The 27053-nt window shown below is 37.2% G+C and overlaps 1 protein-coding gene across 3 annotated transcripts in view; it reads left to right on the top strand.

Moving 5' to 3' along the window:
• The window catches only part of LOC135687432 (hemicentin-1), a 93447-nt gene that overhangs the window by 5520 nt on the left and 60874 nt on the right, over positions 1-27053 (top strand). The window contains exons 3-4 of one of the 3 annotated variants that reach the window (XM_065203987.2): positions 5038-5109; positions 20618-20716. In XM_065203987.2, the coding sequence (XP_065060059.2) occupies positions 20642-20716 (75 nt within the window). In that variant the 5' untranslated portion in view covers positions 5038-5109; positions 20618-20641. Of the gene's footprint in view, positions 1-5037; positions 5110-14348; positions 14367-20617; positions 20717-27053 lie in introns of those variants that run through there. The other 2 variants (XM_089114586.1, XM_065203988.2) reach the window with 2 other exon arrangements.

Below are 27053 nucleotides of genomic sequence, written 5' to 3'. Positions count from 1 at the left end.
ATTGTTTTGATAAAAGGACGATACAAGACAGTATTTATTTCTTGTATCAAAATAGTGACGATCTCGATGAAAAAAGCTAGAAGAATGACAAATCTGCAAAGCAAGGATAATTTTTGAATCAGCCTTGCTTCCTGGTATTAAAGATAAAACTAGTCATAAACACCACGAAGGGACATCAAATCGGAAGAAACATTGGTACAACCTAAGAAAACATTTGTTTGCAACTTTCTGTCTTTATGTTTCTTTGCAGTTCCATTTGCATATAGCTTAATAATAATGATGATAATAAGAGAAATATTTATACAGTGTAAACTTTGTCAGTGCTGAAGTACTGTTATCAGTAAGGACTCTTATTAAACATCTTTGTTCCCTATCTCTGCTAAAAAAGCCAAGATAAAATTTGGAAGAGGGATGTTTTGCAATCGCACAGCCAAATTAGCACCCTGTGTATAAAAAACAAGAGGCAATGAAGTGTCATAAAAATGAACTGGGAGGGGGTCAACCCGGCTTTTTGTTTTTATGCTTTTTCTGAAAGATATGTAATTACATACGCTCAAGAAGAATTTTTCTCATTATATGTACAACATACTCTGAATTTCTTGGTATGCATATTGTTTTTCAGTCAATTGATTTATATTAATCTGAATCTCAAATATTTGAACGTAGAACTCTGATATCACCAGAATGTTTGCTGGTTAAATGACAACAAAGGAGTTCTAAAACTCCTCTGAGACAGTTCAAATACTCATGCTATCAGATTTTAATTAGAGGAAAACAAAGCAACTAAATTCTCGTGGTTCAAGAAAAAAGATATTTAAAATAAGCTGATTTTACTTTCTGTTTGAAACTTGAGCCAATTTTAAAAAAAAATCATTGTTAATATACGGGCAAAACAGCTTTGACTTCATTTGGCTGTTTGCCAATCTTGTTTTATCATAATCAATCTCTTCTATAGGAACTAACATAATGAACTATTTCATTAGGATCTTGGCAAAAATATTCTTCAGTTGGTGTGAAATAAGATTAAATATAAGTCACTGTAAAATATTTTAGCCAGCCTCGACTTGGAAACTTTAGCTTAAGCATGCGAGGCTATAAGTTCTGCTTCTAGATTTTCTCAAGGTAGTTTTTAAATTGATGGATTAGCGAGAATCAAATGAATGTCGAAGCTCGTTAGAAACAACAGGTCCACTTCAGTCCCAACCGCTGTACCAAGCAAAAATGTATTTTCCCAACAAAGGCAGGATTGTCTAACCACTTGTTATTTTTCAATGAAAGGGTTACTTCGAGGTTTCCTTCTTCATTTGTCAACTTGAATGAAATTAATTTCGCGCTCTTATTTCAAAATCGCATTAACACCTTTCTAGTAAGAGTCTTGTTTGCCATCCACAAGAATTCGTTTGGGTGAACACTTCATGTGTTGCCCACAGGAATCTGTCTTTGCTTGACTTCTCATTCATTACCTACGCATTGAAGTTTGTTGGGTAACCAAGAAGTGCTGGAGCAAGGTAAAAATATTTTCTCACGAAAGATGCCAATTTTAGGAGGAAATTTTGACGTCAAGGACGCCAAATTACTTTAATGTCGATTGAAAATTCATTGAGACAAATGATTATAACGCAAGAAGCGATTTTGTATCGCTGTAATTGTTTTTTATATTTCATACTGGTTGTAAAACAGTACTGGCTGTTAATGTTGCAACTTCGTGAAAAAATCTTAAGAGAGGAGTGGAATGCTCTTTCATTTTTAATGGGACCTGTCGATAAAAGTTCTAAACATAATTTCCGAAATATCAAAACTATAGTTTCAGTTTTCTGCTAGTATCTTCTTTGGCCAAGCAAACCTTTCTTCGATCAACTACTAAACTAGATTCACGATTTGTGCCTAATTCACAGCGTGTATTCCCAAAACATAGAATAGAATAAAACATTTTTATCCTCTTTAACCTATAAGAAGATAATAAAGCAAATGTGGTGCCATTTCAGAAGTACAATTGTGTTGTACAGTCTGGAGGGTGGAGGTGGCTATGAAGCAGCAGAAAGGTGAATGTGTGAAATGAGTGCAAATTCCAAACTGTGTATCTAAGATTCAATTTCTCCTTTGTAGACCCTAAAAAACCCTGGGTACCAGAGCCTCATTTCAGAGGAAATGGTCGAGCAGTGGTCCTTACTAACCATTCTTTCACCGTCTGAGGCTTTGACACCTAGGATATCCCTGAAAATACTTCAGGCAGTGGCGTAGCTTGACTTCCCGGACTTTTGCCGACCAACTCATCAAGAATTGCGAGGTATCACACTCCATAAATCCCTCGCTAGATACGCCCCTGATTTCAGGAAACAAGTGGACATGTATTCTTTGCATGAGCAACAGCATTTTTGTCCCTGAAAACAAACAGATGATGCTCTTATATTGTTTTGCCGTGTCGTGTCATATTGAAATGTGTCAAATTATAATATGCTCAGGAACCGCGGAGCAGGGGGCTGTGGAGGCTTTAGCCCCCCCCCCCCCTCCAATTTTTGCGAAAAATGCAAAATATTAATCCACCATTAAAGCCTCTTTTAACTCTGTTTTAGCCCCTGCATTTTTTTTGGCCCCCCAACTTTTCTGAAAGCTCTGCGGTGCCTTATGCTGTAGTCTATATATTCTGCTTTTTCTTATGCATAGATTCGCGCAAAATGAAATTAACTTATACTTCTTTATGTTGCTTTGTAGGATTTTTCGTTGCATTTTATTACGCGAATCTGAATAACACCTAAATTTGCCCTGCAAAACCTAACTATTGTGTTTCGACAGCCGTCTCCCACCCCCAACACCTTATATGGGATAACCAAGTCCCTACCCTAAAACTACAACGAAAAAACCATTAAAGAAAGTAATTTTCTGCCAGACACTAATGAATGTCTTTGTTCGTCAATTTTTGTGCTTAACACCGTCATATTCTCAACAGCCCTTCTCATAAGCTCAAATAATTATGTAATTGAAATGTAACTGAATTTGAAAATCTCCTCAAGAAAACAAAAGGCCTTTGCCAAGAATTTCCGAAATGACGTTTGTGCTTCGGAAGTCTTATATTGATTTTCACCACGACTCTTCTTATTCGGTTAACGGTCGTCCTTATAATTAAATTCTCTGAAGATTTTTTCTCGTAGCAAAGTACCACAAAGTTTTGTGTTTAAGAGTCTAGACAGATACTGACCCCATAGCTAAGGACAGCAAGGAGAACTGTTTATTGTTGGGGAGACGAGCAAGAGAAATTTTTTAATAAGTGAGGCAATCCTCCGTCATGGAGTCAAAGAGCATGCGCACGGAAATAAATCATTATTACGCATGCTCTCTGACTCCGGGACGGAGGGTTGCCTCACTCATTTGAAGATTTTCACTCGCTCGTCTCCCCAACAATTTAGCAAAGAAGTTGCAATGCTATACTAAAACTCGGCCTTCTTTGAGTTTTACAATACTGGTCCAAATAGGTTCCAAAATATTCTCTTTTACTTTAGAATGAACTTTGATTGCTTGCCTCGCAATAAACGGTTTTGCAAAAGCTATGTCCTTGAATTTCATGTATGGTTTATCACAATTAATGAGAATTCTTACAAATTCATAGTTTAACACTCTGTATCATTCTGAAATGAACTGGTCTGCGTTAAGGCTATAAACACGACAGTATCCGATAGGCTAATCATTTGACTGTGTAGCTTGCACATATTCTTGGATTAAAATCTACTCCGAAACCCTTAGGGCGATCACTTGTATGGTGTTTTAGACGTACTGTTTTTAGCATTGAAAAACTGTTGCGATGTAATATTAGAATCTTTTGGAACTTGGCCATGAATGGCAGACTGATTATCTAAATGGGGGATTCTGAAATACTTCTAGAAGACAAAGCGTCTTGTCAACAAAGTCAGATCATTTGCACACATTAACAACAAAAATTTTCGTCAGATTAATTTTCGGCGGATGAATTTCGTCGCAAAAAATTTCGGACAACTTTTCAGAATTTCGTCGTGACAAAATTTGTCGTGGATTTTTAACACAAATATAGCAACATATTACCAATATCGTCAGAAGTAGAATCATACAGATTGCTTTATACTCAATCTCATAGGTACCGACCTAGTGAAGACTTGGGGGCTTGAGCACCGACTCAGAATTTGGCTCAACCCCCGGGCAGCATGTCAGAAAAACCAAATTAAAGCGGTTATTTACTTAGTTGAAGCAAAAGGGCAAAAGGGGGGTCAACAGAGATGCTTTAAGCATTCAGAGAGTCTCTACTCTATATCTAAATGGTATGACAGTTCATGTAAAAGTATGAATATAAGTGTAAGATTCGGAAAGCATAAGACAATCTCCAACAGGAAATGTTGGCCTGGAAGGTTTGCTTCCGTTGAGTTCAAAATTTGGGTTGAAAAATGCAAATACCATGAACGAATGAAAAAAATAGTACAGTTGAGTAAAAGAAGACAGAGGTGAAATTGAAACTGGTGACAAAAGACAGTTAGAAAGGGTAACAGGGTGGTAAGATGGGTGGGGGAGGAAAGCGCGTTGGTCAAGGGAAAATTGGAGTCCACACCCTTTAAAACGCCAGAAAACGCCCTTTTTCAAATATATTTTTAGCATGATAGGCACTCCCTCTCTTGCCTCCCTCTCACTACGCAACTTAGAACTATTTTTATTGAACAATGATGATAAGGACGTTCGTTCAAGAACTGATAATGGTGATGATGATCATGATGCCGACGGTAAAGATAATTATGGAGACGTTGTAAATAAAGAAAAGAACGTAGTTGACATTTAAAAGATAAAAAGGATGCATTGATTTTGTTTCTAACTTCATGTAAGAGTTTTTCTATACAAAATCTCAAAAATCTTAAATTCGAAAAATTTTGTCGTGACCAAATTTTGTCGTGACCAAATTTCGTCTTATTTTGAATTTCGTCGAAGAAAATTTCGTCAAAATATTGGTCCGAAATTTTATCACGACAAAATTTTGTAGTTAATTGACTCATTGCTATCAAGATCTTTTGAATTACATTTCAGATTAGACGTCCCCTAAAGAATTGGGTGCAAGTATCTGGACCGGAACAGAATCTAAAGAAGGACGAATCTAAGGTGGGATTTTCAGTCATTATCCAGTCGAAAACTAGTGCTAATGACATAACTAAATCTTTTAAGGTGGCAAAACCGTGAGACAACCCCTGCCAAATGTCCTTGCCCACTACACTAATACTTTTTCCATTGTCTATTGCGATTCTTCTTTTTCCTGAGTGTTAATGTAATGTGAAATGGTTTGATCCTGTCCAGTTGATTCCTGTCAGACAAGACAACTATAGGTGAGGAGTGTGTATTGAAGCCAATACTCAATTTGGGAAGGCGAAGGTCGGTGTCCTTTTGTACTGAGCAACACGGAAGCAAAACGTGTCTATTTCCAAGAATTTTGACAGAGTATTTAGGTTGCAGTAAGGGGGAGGTAAGAGGGATGTGCCACTATCACGTGTTGTAAATGCCAGGAGAAGAAAAGGAATATAAAAAATCAAGTTGTAAATATAAGAATGTTGATGGTGCTATGTTGGATAGAACACCTCCAGTACCCAAGAGATGTGTTAGGAATTTGCACCCAATAGATGTGTTCAGGACCCAGGCTCCTTCAAGTAACAAGTGCTCATTTGCTCGTTGAAATGTTTTCAGGTTTGAATTTCTTCCCTATAGATCTCGAGATCTCACTATCTCTACGTGAGCTCATCACTATTATAAATCCCCCTTGTAAATTCCATGGATAATTTTATTAAAGATATCTTTTAGCACCTGTTGTCCTTGTTTGAAAAATGATATGGATTAGGTAGGTTTGCCATGGTACTCAAAGGGTGTGGTGTAATGCTATTCACAAATAGGTTCCCTACAAATATTTATACTGCAAATGAAAAGGAATAGAACATAAATCTAGTTTACGCATATTTTGAAGTCTTGTTTAAAGTTTAAAAAGAATGTCTCTAGAAAGCCAGTCTTCAATCATAAAGGTTCTGAGAGAGATTAACCAAATTAAGTGAAGAGCCCTCTAAATCAGGGTGGGTCCTGTATGCAGGTTACGCTTAAAAATGCACACGTGAAGCGGGATACGATTCCTAAGCCACAATAATGTTGAGGTCAATTTTCTAGTTTCTTCCCATGCTGCCTTAAAAACTCAAGTGCTGCCATAAGCTTCTATTCGATGCCAGGTAGAGACGAGGAAACGTTAGTCAGTGCTTTTAACAACAGACAAGGCCAACAAAATTCGTATCAAAATTCCCTATGCTCAAATCCTTGTACCAGCAACTTACACAGACACCTCTATAGTGGGCAATTTTTCTGGTCAGTCAGGTGTCCGCTATGGAAATATTTTGGCAACGTACTTTTATGATGTAATCTTATGATTTTCAAACTGCTTTTACATAGCCAAAAGTGAGTCATGGGCGTTCCCTTCAGGTAAAAATAGCGTTCCTTGTTAGTAAAAGGGCGTTTTCTGGTGCTAAAAAGGCGTGGCCTAAAATACTTTGTTTTGCTTCCCCCCCCCCCCCCCCCAGAGCGTAGTGGCTGGCGCTGCCATTTAGCTCCTCTACCAACTGAGCCATCCTCGCACCTGAATGTTTACAGAAAATGTTTATGGTTGAACAATGCATAATAAACTGCTCTTTCAATGCAAGTGAATAATGAATAGGATTGGTACGAGTAGTTTCTATCACGTGCCAAACCGCTGTCGAAGAGCTGCTATGATCGTGGTTTTAGGACCTTTTTTCTTGCACAAAGAACAAGTCTATAGAAAATAATTAAAAAGCCATGATACACTATCGTCTTCAACTCAAGTGCAAGCTGTTATAAGCATGATTTTTCCTAGAATCTGCTCCTAGAAGCAGTTTATTTCAGTAGCTTTATCTTTTTCCAGACTTAATTCTACACATGGACCTAAAATGTTTTTCCCGGACCACGCCCACAACCTTAATGTAAAATTTCCACTTTCATAAGTGATGTGATAAGTCTTCCGAAAATTCTGGTCGGTGTTAAATGGAGATTCTCTTAGCTATAGTAGCAACGAACTCACAAAGTGGTTTTCAGGATGAAATCTAGCAATTGATCATTCGGTTACAAAATAATGGTATAGTTTAAAACAGGGGCTCAGCAACAGAACCCTTAACAAGCAATTCATTTTCATTTTCATATTTGTTGTGTTGTTTTTTGGGCGCAGAAAACATTTTACTTTCTAGTTTTTGGGGAATTTTTGAAAATATGGCTTCTACTCTTGTATCAGCCATACTCAACGACAAGGATGCCCGGTGACAAGAAGCAATCATAAACCACGCTTTAGTGCAAAGAACTGGACTGTTGCAAGTTGCAGCTCTGAGTTTTAGGCTCAATACAATAATTAGACAACAAATAAACAACTCTCTCCTTCGTTGCTTCTCAGTTTGTTATTACAGGATACCCAACAGGTTCCATGATTCCCGAATTCCCGCTATGTTTTTAGGCCCGATTCCCGATTCCTTTCCATCAATTCCCAAAACTCCTAAAAGCTATATTCCAAGACACCAAATCAGCGGTGATTAGAAGTCGTGCTGAAGATACCCAATTAGTCAGGCACGAAAAAAGTCTTGATTGTTACTTTCCCTAACTCTGTTTACTACTCATGTCTTGTATTCCTTACTTTGACAAAAAGGAAGTTTCGTGTTTTAAGCCTTATATCCCGAAAGTTTGAGCCGCAGAACGTATGAAATTCGCGATTGGTCATTCTGGCGAAATATCTAGAGAGCTTTTCTATTGGCCCTCTTGGAATGAATCGATGACTAGTCGTCACATGGTTTGTGACGAATTTTAACAATTGTTTCGTTGCTATATCAGTGAAAAAAGTGGAATGAAATTAGAAGTAAGCCTAAATTGAACAAAAATGTATTTTGCGTTGAATTAGTGACTTTCCTTAAAACGCAAAAGTTTCTTTTCGCAAAAGATCTAATTTTGCTTCTTTTGCGAAAGTTAATTCCAAAAATTTCGCGCTTTTCTCAATTCGCGAATTTTTCCTTCCACAAAATTTCTTCCTTTAAAGTAATTGCTTCTGACTTTAAGTATCAAAAATCAAGAATTCTTCAAGAATGTTTGATTTTTGATATAAAAATAGCAAGTTCAATTCTTAAAGGGGCTTTCGAGGAACTTTAACCAAAGTTCAATTCAGCATCCAAAAATACTTCTTAATAAGAATTTGAAAGCAATTCTTTATCAATACGAGTTCCTACTCATTGAATTGATATAGTTGCGGTTTTTGTCTTTAATTAAGCTTCTAAGCAACAGATGCTATTTTCAGCCAGCTTAGGCCATATGTAAACATGGTCCTTTTTATGGCAACATGCCTTTCATCAGAATATCCCATTGCATGTCCTTTTCTCGATCTACACTTTCGCATGTAAAACTTCTTTGGAAGGACCAGGGGCAATGAATCACTATGATTTCAATTAGAATAAATCGTTGATAAAAAGACAAATTAGAAGTTATTTCAAAGATCGGATACATCATCAACGTAAAGTTTCATTGTCCACAAAGTTTCATTATGTTATTAAGAGTAAATCTGTCTTTACGGTTTTTCATTCTAGTGGGAGTTAACTTAATGTCCTTACTGCTAAATATGCTATTAAGCTTTAAACAGGTGAAAACAGAATAAAATATAGCGAAATTGACTGATTTCTCAAACACCTGGTTCAAAGCTTTGCAAACCTGTCTATTGTCACTGCGATAAGTCCTCTCTTCCTAATGTGGGCACAATATTTATCACTGATACCAACAACACTTTGTTCTATTCTCTATTAATTCGACTTTGAAGCTCGTTACATAATCCACAACCTTAACTGATAATTAACTGCCCAAACCATATTGCAATAACAATGACATAACTTATTGCTGTCTTAAGCTACTGTTACTTAGATTGAGAAGGATAAATAAAGACAAATTTATATGACCAAATTTATATGATAAATTCACAAATTTCCTAATAAATTTTCGTTTCATCCAATCATTAACCAATGTTGAATATGCAGTCATAGCCTTATTCCACCATGCCAAGAGATTGAAACTACCCAACTACCCCCTGTTACATTAAAACAGAGTTCGGTCAATTTTTATTGCTAAATATTCCGTATATACATATGTACATACAGGAACGACTCTGCTTTACTCGTTTAAAACCCACACGTGACCAGAACCATCTTTTTGGAATGCTTTCTGCATTTTAAATAGAAAGTCGTAATCCTCCTAAGTCCATTCAAACACGTATTCCTAAAAATAGAACGCTTTGGTGCCAAATGTGAACTAACCGCGTTTTGAAAGGCAATTGTACAGAGCTAAACTGCGGTTTTGCTGCTAGGTAGGTCCAGACAACCCAACCTTGTGTGAAATCTGCAGAAGGCAAATTTGGCTATTTCATCTGAAATGTGGTAGCTGCAGAATTGCCTTAAGCTTAAAGCGCTCATGTAGTTTTGGAATCAAGTGTTGATGGTCTGGGAACCGAGCGCTCATCTGATACATTTCTCTAAAAAACGGCCTCTGATGTGTTATTCTTGAGAAATCATCTTCAAGTCAGCCTCCCCACATTTTTGCTAAATGAAATACTAAGTCAACTCAAATATCTTATAAAGATAAACCTGTTTTCGCAACAAATCCACTGAATCAAAGTGCACAAGTAAAACAGCGTCAGTGACATGTTTGGTTCGACTGGGGCAAGAGGGGAAGGATTAAACTTTCTTTACTTTTTTGGTTCCTCCAGTTTGCGAAGGCCCTGGTTCTACTATAATATAAAGCACTACTTCTTTGTGACTTTATCCTCCAAAGTAGCGAAACCTTCTCATTGAGTCTGAATCAGGACTATGTTGATCTACCAATGTTTTCACAAAACAACAGAGCATTTTTGGAAAATCTTTTGTTAAGCGTACTTAATTTAATCTTGGACCCACAGTTTCCAATCTGCGTCGAAGCATGTGTTATGGGAGCTGAATAGAGTACAAGCGGGAAGAGCTTAGGCAGAGACACCAAAAGAACAAGTACTACTATTTCTTTCAATGGATCTGTAAGGACTAAAGCAGGGCCTTTTGTAGCATACTACCTAGGGGGTATTTGCCTCTCCAGCCCCAGTGACGTTCTATTGTAGAAGGCTTTTTTCCTCCTTTTATAAACAAAGGCTTGCCCCCGCAGCAAATTTTCCTTTGAAAAGGCTATGTACTAAAGCATTTATTCACCTGGGCGCCTCCTTTTCCTTGCAGAAGGTCCCACTTTAGCTAGGTACCCCTTATTTTAGCTATTACCCCTCTGGAGTTCAATAAGTGTTATTCTATTAAAACTAATAATATCTTAATATACCTGGAAATTTGTACATGCCAAACAAATAAACCTGTATTTGCAACATCGCAGATGAGATTTATAAAGATGTGTGGCAACTAGGATGCATATCATATAGTGTTAAGCCACAGAGGATGAAGTTGAAGCATAGAGATAAACAGAGATTTTTCGGTGGACAGTTTAGGCTTCATCAGAGCCTAAATGTAATTAAAGATGAGGATGTACGATATTTATGGGTTTTTAAACCCACCAATATCAGCTTTCAATAATTGAATAAACGGGATAAATATGGCTTACAGAAGGCTAGAAAATAAGGACCGCTTTTCCTGGTGATTCATCCCAATGTTGTGAAAAACTGTCAATACTTCAAGCGTCATGGCTCTTTTTAATGACAAAATTCAGCTCTATTTCTGGTTTAGAATGATAAAGTACTTGAGTAATTACACTAACTTGTGGACAAGCTGAAGGGATGGCGGATGGGAACGTACTGATTTTGTGTTTGAGAACCAATTTTATCCCCACCACACCCCCACCCTTTCCTTGCGAAGTAGAGCATCGAAATTTCAAAGTTTTCATTCATATTCTGATTACGCCCTTGGTGTTTAAGAACGTTTGTCAGCCTGACAAATCATAAGTTTTTTCTTCAAGGGCATTGACCTCTGAGCCAGCTATTGTCAGGAAACATCCCTTTTGACAATCATAGCAGACAAAGTTCCTCATCAGAATACACTAACAGGAACATTTATTTTGTGGCAAGAATTGCAATGGTTCCTCTCATATCCTGCGACTTTCCATCGTTAGTGTTACTCCGAATCTTATTTTAAGCAGTCTTTGGGACGTACATGCACAAGTAGCAACGCTGGCTATCCCTGGAATTAGATTTATACGATACTTTTGTTCAAAAATGGCAAAACCACAATGTTTCTTCGATGTTACGGCTGATGGACAAACACTTGGAAGAATTGTAATGGAGTTAAGAGCAGATGTTGTCCGAAAGACTGCTGAAAACTTTAGAGCACTTTGTACTGGAGAGAATAGCTTTGGATACAAAGGCTCCTCATTCCACCGTGTGATTACAGATTTCATGTGCCAGCGTGGTGATGGCATGATCGATGAATGAGTGCAAATATGGCCTATTTTACAATATTAAAATCACTACACACTCTTGGATAACCACTGATCAAGCTTTTTCAAAATGCACACTCAAAATGACACCCAAGTATATTCTGCATCTTATAAAAATTGATCTGGGAATCGGTCTTCACTGTTCTTTCTCGGAATTCACTGTTCAAGAGAATCCCGATTAACCAACTGTAAAGGGAGCCAAAGATGTAGACGTTATAGTAGGTGTTCCTCAATCCGACGGGCGCGTTACAATAGTGGCACCAGGGTGGTAATATTTAGGGGGGGGGTCAAAGGAAAGATTATCGAGGAAAAAATGGGAGTTCACATCCTTTGAAATGCCAGAAGACGCCCTTTTTTTAAAAAAATTCTGCCATTTGGAGGCATTCGCCCCTTTTTGCTTCCCCCTCATTACACTACTGGCTCTATTTACTTTTGTAAAGTAGTATTAAAGGGCTTAATGCCTAGATCATTATGAAGGGAAGTTCTCTTATGCGGGGCGCTCGTCATATCGGGTTTCCATTGCAAAGGCATTTATAGTATCCACGAGCACACGTCCCCTTTTTGCAGAGCAGAAGAATGTTGGTCCTTGGTACACATAGAATATTGATGATCAATAAAGTGCAACGGTACTCTTCTATGTGCTCTTTTATGTTCCTTAGAATCAAGGGCCTTCTTGACAGAGTAACTAGAGAGAAAAATTGCCCCTCCTGCCACAGTCACCTTCCTTTATATAGAACAATAGACGGCCTTTTACAAGGTTTGATTTTATAATGTTTCTTATAATTTATATAATTTTTATAATGAAACTTTGTTATAATTTTTCTTGGGATTTCTTTGCTCGGGTCCTGGAGCAATCTGCTAATGACCACCATTTGGCGAGCCTGATCTACATAGCCAAAATACCATTCAAGCTTGGAACCAGCAATAGCAGATGTTTCTTACCCTTGAAAGGACTGGGTTGTCACTCATTTTCATTTCACTTCTAGACTGACTTTCTTTTTACTTTCTTTTTCTTATTTGTGTTTTCTTTTTGGTATGTATAACACATTGCATGTTATCTGTCTGGTTATCGGCTTTGGCATGCGATGTCTCTTAATCAATTGCTGACAAATTTGACCATGATCAGCCACTGTTGAAACAGCTCATCAAAACGGTCTAGTGTCAATGGTATCTTATGTGGCAGACCTCGACGAAGTCTATCCAGTCTTTCCTTAGGATTTTGGCTTTAGAAGAGACTCACTTATGGCAGAAAGAAAAATGCAATCTGGATTAACAAAACTTACGGCTAGATTCACCTGCCAAGCAGAAACGTCAGACTCCTTCTTAACTAACCATGGTTTACGCTTCAAGGAAATTTGAAAAGAAATTTTTTCTTACAGATTGTCGCCATTCATACTAATGATTTATCGACGAAAAAAACACCAAAACCCGAATAAGGGCAGTGGGATAATGCTACCTCGGTCCATATGTGTAACAGGTATGAAGGCCAGAAAGATGATTCGTCATTTAGCAAAACATCTCGTCCGTGAACTAAAACCTTTTACAACAATCTTTTAAACCATTCTTGCCTACACTCTCTCTCTCTCTCCATTCTCCTCACGGTCTTTTGAAAAACACGTGATCTAAACTTCAAAAGTAATCTGGGGCCTAATCCGGGGGCTGGTTAGTGTACTCACATATGTCCCTACAGACCTGCAACGAAGATGCTAAAGTCAAATGTACGGACAACGCAAACTTCAATGCTATTAAATTCACAGCTCGGTAATGCAAAACACAATAATCATACAAAAACAACCCAAATAATTGCATCTTGATATCCAATTTCCATTGCCAAAAAAGAACTTCATTTAATCCATTTTAAATACATTAAAATACTTTTTCCTGAACTTTCTTGCTGAAATTTGACGTAAGACTCCCTCAATGCTCAAAACTAAGGCCAGTTCTTTTTATTCACTTTATCGATGATATCCTGCCTAAATGGAATAAAGACCCGCTCTCAGTTTTACTGATAGCTTCTTAAAGCAGAATGTGGACTACACAGAAGCTACTATCGGAAGCTAAAAATTTGTTGTGAACGGCGCAGACCGACGGACCTACAATGCCTGCCAAAATGTTTTAAAATACCCAGCTAGTTGCGTTGTAAATTTTTCATTTCTTTTCCCGAATACTACTACTTCATCTTCCCCTTCTTCCCAGAAAAATTCCGATTGTCTAGAAAATTATTATCAGACTAGCTACAAGAAAAAGGTACTCCAAATCCTTTTTCCTTATCTATAATAACCTAGCATTGTTCCTAAAGAAGAAGAAGGGGAATGGATTGCATTTGTCTTTGAATTTGACGCTAGTAATGTTGCAAGATTCTTGGCAGGGGTACTATGTATGAGTGTCAATCTTCTAACAGAATAATCACCACATAGAAATTCTACTCAAGTCTCAATAAAACCATAATGTGTATAATGAATCATGTTTTTGCAAAAGCTATTGGGACAGTATCGGATAACTGAGAACACAGATCTAAACAAACGTGATGCACTCGAAAGCAATAGCTGTTTGCTTTGATATTACATCAAACCTCTGGCATTCACCCGATGTTTGTTCAAGTCAACACATTTACGTATTGCAAATTTGCACATGCAATACATTCTTTAAGCATTCCAGACATCACAAAGATTAATAATCTATTAAGGCATAAATGAATTAAGAGGGTTTATATTAGGATATTGCACATGCTTTTAAATCGTTCACGTCTAAAATACGGGTCCAGCATTAACACAGGGCGGTCCTATTTGACTCGGTATTCACAAATTGCATAGAGGTGTCTGTACTGCAGACGAAGGGTGTACAGACGAAAGAAAGACAGAAGTACTAGTGCTTTTAACCTTACATCGTAAAGTAAAGTAAGTATTCAGGCAGTGTATAGGCTTAAGAATATCTATTATAACATATTCATTTACTGTTTTAACAAAACTAATTGTCAGTAAGTAGTGAGACAGGACAATGTCTCCAGTTGAACAGTAGGCGTGTTCAAGAATTTTAAATGATTCTTTAGAAAATGCTATGTATCTTTATACAATCTCTAGACGAGAAGGTGGTTAGGACTTTTTACCACCTGCATGCTGTGTTAACTTCTTCGCCACACTGTTTCGTCCAGGAAGAACATACCTAAAAAAGACTCTAATTGACTTATACGAAAAGACCTTCGTGATACCCAACATGAGGACGCTGTCATTCAGTTTGTGGCGCAAGTCACTAGATTGTATGAGAGGGGGCGGAGGACAAAATAAACAGCCAACAGGATTGGCCAAGACAGCCATTGGGCGTGGGGGGAATACCTTTGCAGTGGTCAATTGACTCAAACAGAAATGTTGGTGAATCATTCACTAGTTTCTAATTTCTTAAGTACAGCAAAACATTTATACAGTAGACAGACGTTGAATTAAAGTTACTGTCGATTTAGGAAAGCATGAACGGTTTGGATGCTACGTGTACAGTAGGAGAGAGTTAGGGACAAAATTATTCGTCTGTTCTGGGTAGGTGTCCGGTATCATGAGCCGTCTGTTAACGGACCTACTATTGCAGGTGCCTTAGTTTGTAAACAATATTCTGTATTTGTCAAAGTTAAACTCTACTTTTGAGCTAACTGATTTTATTCAAAACTCATTCAAAGTTGTAGTAGCACCCCTTGTGTTATTCATCGAGGTTGTTTGTTACTGAAACCAAAGTATTGACGTAATAGACCAGTTTTACATATCAACAGTAGATTAGCCTTGCGATAAAATTGGATGACATCAATACGACCAAGGGCGTAGCTAGCGAGAGGGGTGGGTGTAAGGTGGTGTGACACCCTGACTCTGTAAACAACATGGGCCTTGTGCAGGAGTTGTGTGGCAGGGGCAAGAGACAGCATTAGCATCAGCAAAACTTTTAGCGGTCCCTTCTTGAGAGCCTCTGATTCATCCCGGCTATCTCCCCTCTCGACAGTTCTGCTGACACTCCCAATTCCTTATGAGTTGATCGGTAAATCTTCAGTTGGTCTGTAAAAACCACTTTCAGTGGGTGAAATAACACTCAAGTTGTTCTTCATTGATATCTTTGTTTATAAACTTGACTCTAAATGGCCCCTTTATCCGCCCCTCCCAATTCTTCAAAGTCGAGCTACACTTCTACATACGACAGAAGTATCTTCACAATAACAAGTATGTCTTCTCGATTACATGCTTGGTCAGCCAACATGGGCCAAAACTTCGAAAGCTAGAGCCGCAACTGTAAATCGGTTTAGAAATTTTTAAGAAACCCCAAAAAAGTTCTGAAGTGATTACAAAGATAAGATCCTTACAATTAGGATATTTACAATTTTTTAATAACAGTAAAAGCCATAAGTGTTATTCTTAAGTAAAGACTGTTTTTTTGCTTTATCTGTAAAACTTCGAAAAAGCTATAAAAATTGAACAATTCATGCTTTTGGTGTTTTTGAAATAGAAACTTTGTACAGCGTGTGAAAAAATTTCACCTCTCTTTTTTGCTACTATTTCCGACAGTTTTCATAAAATCTACCAAATCCTCTTTTTAGAATAAAAGGAAAATTTAATACTTTCCCATTTCTTCCTGGTTTTGTTTCAATTCATTCATTTCATTTGCTCTGCCTTACAAATAATCTTTTAATGGCTTTATTTTTCTGTATAATCTTAAAACGTTAGAAGATTAAAATGTCTATTTTTTCAGTTATCAATCTTTATTAGTCTGATCTTTTTCTACATAAAACTCTCAATTTATTTGTCTCTTTTAATAACCACAAAACTAACCATGTCTTATTCCAATCGTTATTGAAAAGTTATGAGAAATAGATCATCCAAACCATCGATTTTGGTGAATTTGGCGAAAATAAACAGAACACAAAATTTTATGCAGTAAAACATATAAACTGGCAACTAATTATTCAATTCTAAAGAAAGTTCTAGTTTGATTACATCTACCAAATATTTGGCCTAGGATTCGTTTAAGCGAACGATTTACTTAACTACCTCATTGGCATATAAGCAAAGTATATAACAACTTTAAGCGTTCATTTTTCAAGCAAAATGCTTACTAAAACCAGTTTTTTAATCCTGTTCTTTCTTAGCATAAATCATCCAGTTTCTTTCAACAGTAATCTGACCTTTATGTGACAAATCTATTGTGTTTCCCGAAAGGAAGCAGAGAATTTATGAAAATTAATGGGGTCAAAACGCAAAGAGAAGATTCTCTACTGTGAAATTTGCACCATAGCAAGTGGACAGTAATTGATCGATGATCGTTTACTGACAGGCGATCTATTTCTGTAGAACAGCCGAACACCAAAAAGGGTTTTCATAACAAATTGATATTTTTGAAATTTTATAAGTTTCATAGTATTACCATAAGTGCAAGATTGGTCAAGCACCACGTCGACAATCGCAAAGATTTTTGAATCGCAAAATATGAGACGCCAATTCTTTCTTACGACTGACAAATCACGTTGTTTAACATCAGCACTTATGAAAACTATGGGCTGACAGATTTCGCGTATTAACACATTTCTTTTGCTTTGTTGCTACATAAATTTGAATTTATCAATGCAAAATTTACTGCTGTGCGTTCCGAAATGTCTCTTTTTGTTTACTCGTTTTCAAATATCTCAATTTCACTTACAAGTTTTGTTTTATCTTGTTAGACATAAAACATGCTTTTGTGACATAAAAAGCTCTCTAACCACTTGTTGGCTCTTTTAATTTATCATAATCTTGCATAAAATTTGCCGGCATGTTTAATGCCAGAAATTCAAAGGTATTTGTTCAAGCAAATTTTTGACATAATTCTTCTGCTTTACCTAAAGACTTAACAGAAAATTTTTAGGCATCTGATGAAAGAAAAAATCATCTCATACTTTTTTCGTTCTAATTCCAAAGCTTATAAGATCATCTCTCTATGGGTTCTTATTTTAGAAATTGTTGGGATTATGAAAAGAAAATACTTAATGATTCATCAGTTATGCATACTTGAAGTTGATTTTGGCAGAAAACATTTATCTGTGCCCCTAGGAATGGCGCCTAACGGGTATGGCAAGAGGATTTATTTCTCTCCTGTTCAATCCCTTGGATGCAATTTTAATTCGTTGTTTTACACATTCTGTGCCAAAAAGGTTGAAGGAAGGATTGCCTGACAGTACCTTCACTTTAGTTTGAGTCAGGGTTAGGGATAGGACAAGAGACTTTATTCTTCTCCTGTTCAATCCCTTGGATGTAATTTTAATTCTCTGTCTTGTACAGTTTGTGCAAAGAAGGTCGGAGAAAAGATTTTTGTACAGTACCTTATATAGGCAGTCTCAACGTGACATAGCCGCAGACTTGGCTGGGTTGGATTGGGTTAGAGCTAGATTTAGTGCTACTTTAAAGACATTGGTTCTCTTATCAATGTATATTCCTCTTTTTTACTTTGGCACACTAGAGTGAAGTTACAGTTGTGTAGAGAGATTGATACCTCAAAAAACCAGTTTTTTTAGACAGTTTTCCAAAGCCATTCAAACTGTCTAAAAGATTTTCAAAATCTTGCTCAAGAAACTTCTGATATTGTTTCTAATAAGCAAAATTTTGATATATTGAATTAAAGTGTGCTTTCTCCGTAAAATAGGAGCTTTGCTTTTTATAAATCTAGCTTCCTCTCTGTAGAGACTAACCCTGAAATTCAAGTAGCTCAATCTTTCTTCCTGTAGAGCTTGCAAAACCATCTCATGATCTTCAACTATCTCTTATGGACAAAAAGACTCCTGGAGCCCCATATAATTATAATATCATTACTGCAAGTACTTGGCTGCGGTACTAACAAACACATCCCCCACAAGCTGAGATAATTTTGTCTAGTCCTTTCAGTTTTTATTTTCACAGGGAATAGCAGGTTGGACATAAAACCGGTACTCTAAAATTTGTTTTTGACTAGCAGGGGATGGGGTTTTGTGAAAAAGGGAACTTCACAATGACTAGAGACACAATTATCTCAGCCCGGGGGGGGGGGGTGTAGAAATAGAAAAAAACCAGGATCATTCCATTTTTTGAAAGGAGACTCCCCATTCTGGAAATTTCTCATCTGGGACGGTTTTCACCGGGCTTATTACACAGAGTTTTGAATAACTGCTATAGGAAAAGAAATGGTTGCCTCAAGGAATGTATCACTCGTTAAAGGAAATATTGAGATAATAAGGAAAGATTTTGTCGCTACGTTTGAACTCATTAGTGATAAATGGCCGCTACTGGGCAAACGAGGGTGGAACTTTAGGCCTTAATTCAAAGTGCTGTCAATTGTCACGTTCGTAAAATAAATGTAGGGATGGTATTACTGACTTAAAATAGGAATTGGAAAAGCCACATTTGATCTTTATCCAACAATCCCACACCAGATCTAAAAAAGCTTGTATTTTGTCGGTTTGTGTTTCTTGACAACCATTGATCTGTTAAATCCATGTTAAGTTGCCTGGGGGTTTGCCTAGCTTCAAGTGAAAGATATGACCCCGATGACAATAATATGTTCATAAATACTTCTTTACATATATTTGATATCTGTAGATAAGTGATATGATGTGCTTGAACTATGGACAACCAGTTGAAGCTGCTTCCAATTGGCTGAGAATTAGCCAATGAGAGTCAAGAATTTTACTCAAGGGTTGTTAACACTAGCACTATCTTCTTGAAATTCGCTTGAAATTCCTAATGTCATATTGCCATCTGCTTTGTGCAAAGATTTTCCTTTGGCATTAAAAATCTTGCAATTGGCATAACGACAAAAAGTTATGATCGATAATGTTAATTGCAGGGCCTTTTACAAAGGAAAATCTTTGCATTATTCTAGCTGCAGGATAGCTTAAAGGCAAATGCCAGCGAGTATGAAATCTAGGTCATTTATTGGCTGTTTCTCAGCCAATTGGAAATTGCTTTAAATGATTTTGTCCAATTTCAAGTATTTAAAGTCTTGGCCAAACTGGGCAACATTGTTGCCCGACAATGTTGCTCGAAATTTTGTTAATTTTTTTGTCGCCGAAACATGGTGGACAAACTGGGTAACATTGTCATGCAGCATCTTTTACTGATGTTGTCAAAACAGCGTGCCAAATGTGATCTGATATGTGGTTTTCCGCGCCATATTTGATTTGAGCAAAAATTTGGATAAGTATGGCAGATAGAAAGCAAGCTGCAGCTACTGGAAGCTGATTTTGACACCACAACACCTTTGTTGCTTGGCACTCTATGGTCGAGCACGCGGGTAGAATTTGGCTGATTTGTTTTTTCAAAGAGCTTGCATTTGGACTTGTTTCAGACGAGACTTTTTATTCTTCCTAAACTATTCTTCCACTCCATGGTTTTCTTCCCATTCGGTACAATCAACTTGAAAGCTTAAATTTTGACAGGCCATTTTATTTGATTCGAGTAGAGCATACTGTTTTGCAATACATCACTGCGCAAGTTGGATTTTCTCAGATTGGAAATTACGGTGAATTGTTGCCCGACAATGCGGCCAAACTGGACAACATAAAGCTTAGCAACAAATGTTGCCGAAAAATGTTTGAGCATGCTCAAACACTCGAGCAACAAATTTCTTGATGAATTTGTCGGCCGACACGGTGGCCAAACTGGACAACATTTGAGCAACATTATGAATTTGTGAATGTTGCCTAACAATGTTGCCCTGTTTGGTCAAGGCTTTAGGGTGCTCTTTCAGGTTACTTGGCCCAAAATCAAATCTTCTGTAAAGATCTTTTCATCGTCTGCCCACTCCATATCTCTCGATATTTGATTCCAGCAACCATATAAGTCTGAGTGTTTTGATTCTCAAAGATCTCTTGAATGAAGTGGCTAAAATAGCAAGCATTCTATTATGAATAACCATTTTCACATACCGCTAAAGACCCCGCAATACATTTAGTGAAGCTATACCGCAAGTGGTTGTGACACTGCTTAAATCATCAACCAATCAAACGTATTAGTATTACGTAATCAACAGGTGATTCATGTTATAGTCACCCTGTGGCCATACAGCTTTTGGTTGAGTCGAATTCCAATCAATGGTTTAAATAAGAGGGTTCAAGGTTTCCGAATCAAAAGCTTGCAGTAAGCCTCACGAGCTTGTCTTTCATTTTTCACAGAGTTGATCCAGAACAAGCAGAGCAATGGAGATCAGAATAAAGTCGACTGTGTTCTTGCTAGTTCTACTTATTAACGTGATTGTTGGCAAGGATAACCAGGTAAGCCTCTTTCAAAGTGAAAAATTAATCCTTTTCAAAGAGATTTAACGAACAATTTTCCAGCTTTTTTTGTTTGCATAGGTCTACGCTAGAGTTTGCACAAATCTGTTTCGATATCAGCTCCAGACTTTTTCTATTGCTAAAAAGGATGTCTTTGCTTGATGAAAGAATAGTTAACAAATTCTGAAATTTACCTGGAATTTTGTGTAATTTCTACTATGCATTTGGAAATTAAAGATTTAATGAAGTTCTGCAAATCTTGACAATTTTCGCAATTTTTGCCAAAGGTTGTCATTGCAATGGGGCGCTTTTCCAGTGCATGGAGAGTTAGGTTATTTAAATATTTTTGCATTTTTTTCAATTCGTTTTCCTTGGAATTTTCGTTGAAGCTTTGGTTTTGCCAAATTATTTAAAGAATGCTAGCCTCACCATCACTTCTCATGGCAGAGTTTAGCCAGGGTGATAAATTTTAACAGTGACCGCAGATTTTGGTTTTTAGAGGCTATTTATTGCTTATTGGCGGAGGTTTTAATTCCATATAATGTACTTGGAGTAAACTTGTTCCTACTTTAGTTTAGCTTCATTTGCCCAAAGCTTTACAATGCCACGTGAGTAACCAAAAATATCAGCTTACTTTTTATCTGTCCTGTCATTCTATGAGGGGTGTAAAAAGTTTGGATTCAAATGAATTCGATCTCTCTAATTGATGGTTCATGCACCTTTTTGGAGAAAACGTTTCTTTTAGCGCTTAAATCAGAATGAAAATACTTTAAAGGGCGGAAAAGATTTACACGTTGCAAATATAGTGAAATGATCAAATGAAATGCGCGAATTGGCCGCCTTAAAATCTGCGCGAAATAGAAATTCACGATTTGTCCCATGTGTTTTGCAAGTCAGTTTTGAAAAGTCTTTACAAAAAATTATGCATTGTTTCTATTTGAATTCCACGAAAATCATTTTATCATTTTCCCACGAGCTTGGTAGTCCTGCCCTTAAAAGTAAATGTCTTTTGCAAAATTACGTATATAATGATTTTGTCTTTGCGACATGTTATGACAGCATGGGACATATAGGGTTTTAATTTTTGTAATGCGCTTTCATTGGGGCTACATCCATAGGGAACGTTTGACACCTCCACCCCATTGGCAAAAAGTCGTTTAATAAACGAGGAAGCTTTTTGCAATTTAGAGGTGCGTCATCGTCAAATTTTCAAATTGTCACCAAAAATGAATGACTGGCTCACTTACCTGGCAAATTGGTCTTGGACATCACTAGGTCCTCAGGACAACATCGTAGTGATTATTAGAGACGACATCAGCAACATAGAGCTGCTCCCAATTCCTTGAACGACGAGCAGCTGTGGGTTTTCAGCTTAGGTATACAGACGCATTTACACAATACATTTGCTTAATTCAGTGGAACATAGACTAAGCATGCATGGCTATAACTAACATAAAATGTCGTGGAACATCGTAGATAATGCCAACAGGCGCCATGCATTTGTGCATAGAACCACCATCTTACTTTGCTTAACCTCTTCAAAGGTGAATCCAAGAACCCTCCCAAGATTAACTTAAGTCTGTGTGTCGATCCGAGGTAGGAAATTCGAGTTTAAAGGCGCTAGGTTTAATTGACTAAGAATGCAGAAACTTATCTGGCTGCACCTCTAACCTCGTCAATTAGTTAGATAGCTCTTTTTTTATCCTACCCAGTCTAAAGTACACTGGACATTTCCAAACTGATGTTAAACATTTGTTAGCATTCATTCATCTGTTATGTCCTTAATGTATTGGCTTAAAACTTCGTTAGCTGCATATCATAAAGTAATTGTTACTGGATGTGAAAGTAAATTTGAGTACAGAGTACTGGAAATCGATGCCACATTCGTCTTGTGAGTGCCTTTTTTCTCTTCAAATAGCGATCAGAGCCTTTTCATTGAATTTAAGAGTTGAGTTACAATGGCCTTATACGCCCATTGCCACAAACCAATGCAGGAGAAAAGGGTTGAAATTGACGTCACTGGATAACCTATCTTGCCTAGGTCATTGCATAATCGAGATTTTTTCTATTCTTTCCAAGTTTTAACAGAAATGCTCACATACCTGATAAATTGCATTACTCCTTATCATGCGGGCGGGCGGTATGTGCAGACAACTTCAAGCCAACTTATTTGCGGTTAAAATACAATGATACCGTTACATTTTTCGACTAAGCCCGACGATGTTAGAAAAAACTAACATTAAACGTGAGTAGCCGTTTCTCAAATTGAGAAACTCCTCTAAGCAATATTTTAGGTACTGAAAGGTTTATGTCTTGTAACTTGAGAAAAATTTGGTGTAATTTGTAAAAGCATATAATTGAATAATCGCCCAAAACCTTTAAACAGAATTTTTTTCTGGAAAAAAGACTTAATGTTTTGCGTAGCAAAAACATTTACCCTTCATAAAAGGTTGCAGACTTTCCTGAGTTAGTCTGAAAAGCGCTTCGACATAAATTTGCACAAACGGAAGAAACTTGACTCTATCACTAGTATAGAGTATGACTAAAATTGGCTCAAAAATAGAAAGTATGGAATAAAGGATCCTGAATAATGTTGGGCTGATTTGCGATCCCAATATCCCTGGCTATACCGCTACTAAAACCAAGCTCTTTTCCCTTTTTTGTTCGTTGTGTAGGAAGGACTTTTGGAATAAGCAATTGTTCTGTTGCTTGGAGACGTGAATTTTTTTGAGGTGGCGTTACTGGGGGTCTCGGTATACTCCTTATGACCCTGCTTATAATACCCGGTCGTTCAAAAATTATATGGATCCACCATTTCCCGTGGATCCATACAGTCACGTGAAAACCAAAGGGGTGTGGGAATGGGGTGTCACACCCCAATCTTTGAAACTCATTAAATTAGCCGGAGAGTTTGCGAGAAGTTGGAAAATCTTAGTCGTAATTCCAATGCTAATTTGCATCAGAAAATGATATTACATAACGCCGATGCCGAGAAATCTCTCAATTCTGAAAAAACGACCGAACCATCCAATGTTAAGGTTCTTTAAGTAAAGGCTTAATACAGAACTATGATTGGTTTATTGCCAGTCAAGAATTGTGTACCCTTTATCCTCCCAAAAACACCCGTCATTTTACATCCCTGGATCCAAATAACGCAAGGCTTATCCGTACTCTTTCGGGTTCGTGCCGGAACGGATGTACTCTCGTCTCGTGCACACGGGGTCGAATAGAGAATCGGTTCATTTGTAAAATCTTTTGCTAGACCCATTGCAAAATGTTTTAAAAACAATATATCTACAAATTTTTCATGAACAAGTTCAATGGATACTTTTATTTTATCTCAGGAAAGTGATGAAAACTTGCAAAGTAAAATATTCTTAATAGTGTTTTGGGAACCAATTAGTGAGCTTTTTTCTATGTGTGCTTCACTACTGAAAGTATTTGCAATAAAACTCATAATGTACCCGACAGCCTACTGGTAGACATACACAATACTGGAAAATTCCTAAACTTGTTTGTAATTTTAAGATGTGGTTATCCATTCACAAAAGTACACCAAGCCTTGAATGAATTCCAAACGAATCACCCTTAGGCAAAGTACATTGGCGATAGGTTTATAGCTTCGATTAATACACTGAAGCATTCGCTAATGACAGTTTGTTTAATCAACGGTAAATAGGATTGGACTTTTGTTTACTGCTTTTTCACATATTTTGGCCAAATCTCATTGACCCTACGTCCAGCCTTGGTTTCAAATCTTTTTCATCAATTACTTATGGAATGCATATCTACAGTTCGAGCAAAGAAAGACAACCGTATTTTAGTCTAAATGTCAGCAATGAAGAAAGCAATGAGCCGCTCCAATCAATATTCACTCGATATTGTTTTTTCGTAATTTTTCTTGGTTTGCTATCGTTAAAAATTGGTATTGATGTTACGTATAACCTACAAAATTGGAAAAATGTATTGGTATGCAATGAAAATATTTGTCTGAATATCTAAATATTGAAAGATCTTGATAATCTGATAATTCAAATAAACCAAATATTTGCTTCTGTCCAACGTATCAGGGATGATAAAATAACAATACCAAAGGCACTTTCATAGCGCCGTATTTCTCCAGGGCTCATAGGCGCTTAACAACAAAAAGATTACATAAATATGATTAATATAAAAATTGAGGCTAAAGAGTGTAATTTACATTGGTTGATACAATAAACGTGATCCTATGCGCCATCCTATGCGCGGACATGCGCGGACATGCGCGGACATGCGCAGACACCAAAATACTTAAAAACCTTAGTGAAATATTTATCGACCAGGCAAATTCTTTATCATTTTTCAAAAATTCTATCAAGCTTAGATGATTCTTGAAGAAAAAATTTCTCGTGTCATCATCAGTTTTTTAGGCAGTTTCATATTTTATTTGTTTTTGGTATCTGCATCAAAATGTTTTGCTGTCCAAAATAATGTACTGCAAGAATCAATCATTGGTCTTCTAGTTGTTTGAAAAACTCTATCCTTTATCGATCATAGTTGAGTGAAACAAATGTTCCAATGACGAACACTTCTCCAAGCAACGGGCAAAATCTTTCGTCCAAAACTTTTTTGATACTGTCAAAGCCTTGATCTTATCACCTCCAGACAACAGAAATTCTCAACAGCGTCAAGTAAATCTGATCTAATATCTCCTTTTTTCTGTTTTAAGAACTAAAACAAACGCACGTGCGCAGATAAAACCAAAGGGCTGATACGGTCTAGATAAAACATTTAAGAACATCATTGCTATAACAGATGAAGCACGTAGCCAGTAAAAGCAAAGCTGATTGTTGAGTATGAAAGTTTGACAAGATGATAGATGTTTTAGATAGAAGGAATTAAGTATGACACAATTCATGACTTCTTTAAGGCCTTCATATCTAAAACACATGTCAGGTTGCAGGGCCACCGAGACCTCTCGACAACGTGAGAAGGATAAGCCCCCTTCAGAGCAGAGGTGGCACCAGAAATCTTCCGACAGAGGGGCTTGAGCTTCCGACAGGGGGGCTAAAATGACTAAAATAAGCAGTTTTCGTACGTTCTTTTGTCAAATGTGCTCCGACAATAACCTAAAATTTCCTCCGATGTGGGGGCTAGATGCTTCCGATGGAGGGGATGTAGCCCCCCTAGCCCTCCCCTGGCGCCACCACAAGCTTTTTTTATTTCATAATCGAAGCAATGAACAATAATAATGTAAAATACTGATACATTAACCTGTTTGACAATCATTCGCGCAACAGGTCTGGGCATGTGATTGTCATAAACAATGCAGTGGAATGGAATGTGTTCAGCAGCCACTGAGGCTTTTGATCTGAATTGAAAGAAGAATGAGGCCCAGGAAGGAATCTGTGAGAAAAGTAACTCCCGTCGTGAGACTGTGAGAAGAGACGAATATCCGTGAGCCTCAAGGCCAAACCATGAGACTTGGCAACCTTCGAATATTTCATTCAGTCCTTTTCTTGCAAACGTTTAAAACGTTTTATGATTTTCAGATATACTTTTATTATACTTGATTAAATCCAATTTGAAGATGGAATTCATTACTTTATGAGGCCCTCTAGATCTAGCCCTAGGGCAACTTTCCCTCTCTTCCTTTCCTTACTTGGCGGCCCTGTCTGGTTGTACGGAAATGGCTTGATTGCACTTGATTGCACGAAAACCTTCAAGTATGGTTCTAGAAACATGCCTTTCAGGCAGTTATTTCGTGACGAAGATTATACACGGAATCCTTCAAGTATGGTTCTAGAAACATGCCTTTCAGGCAGTTATTACGTGACGAAGATTATACAATTAAAACGATATGGATCATTTTAAAGACCACAAGTTTTCATCACTGAAATAGTTATCATAGAAAATGATACTCTTGCCATATTGCTTTAAGGTGATATGACGCAGTTGAGTTGATTCATATTAGGCCCGTATTTGCAAAGTATACTGCTTGTTAGATTACTGGGTCATGCATGAATTGTGTCTGCATCCAACTAAGCCTAGGGTTAACTCAACGCTAGATGATTCTGGTTGTCATAGTTACACATTTTAGTATTCTGACGCTCATGCTCTGCGGAGTGTGAGAGAAAAAGCACCAGTTTGTTGTAAAATGTTTGCTTTTTCTAAGCCGTTTCAAGAATTCTACAAAAGTTGTGACTGTTAGTAAAATATGATTATAAGTGGGGCTAACCAACATATGATTGTTAGTGTTGGTGATACATTGCAACTTTAACTAGCAGTGCAAAATGGCTACAATCAGAGTTGATTCTGTCTCGCTTTTCAAGGTATCGTGAATCTCTGAACCTGTCCC

The sequence above is a fragment of the Rhopilema esculentum genome, chromosome 20 (assembly GCF_057945365.1).
Source record: "Rhopilema esculentum isolate cy_ngs chromosome 20, ASM5794536v1, whole genome shotgun sequence".
Lineage (NCBI taxonomy): Eukaryota > Metazoa > Cnidaria > Scyphozoa > Rhizostomeae > Rhizostomatidae > Rhopilema > Rhopilema esculentum.
This window is presented reverse-complemented; position numbering and strand designations above follow the sequence as displayed.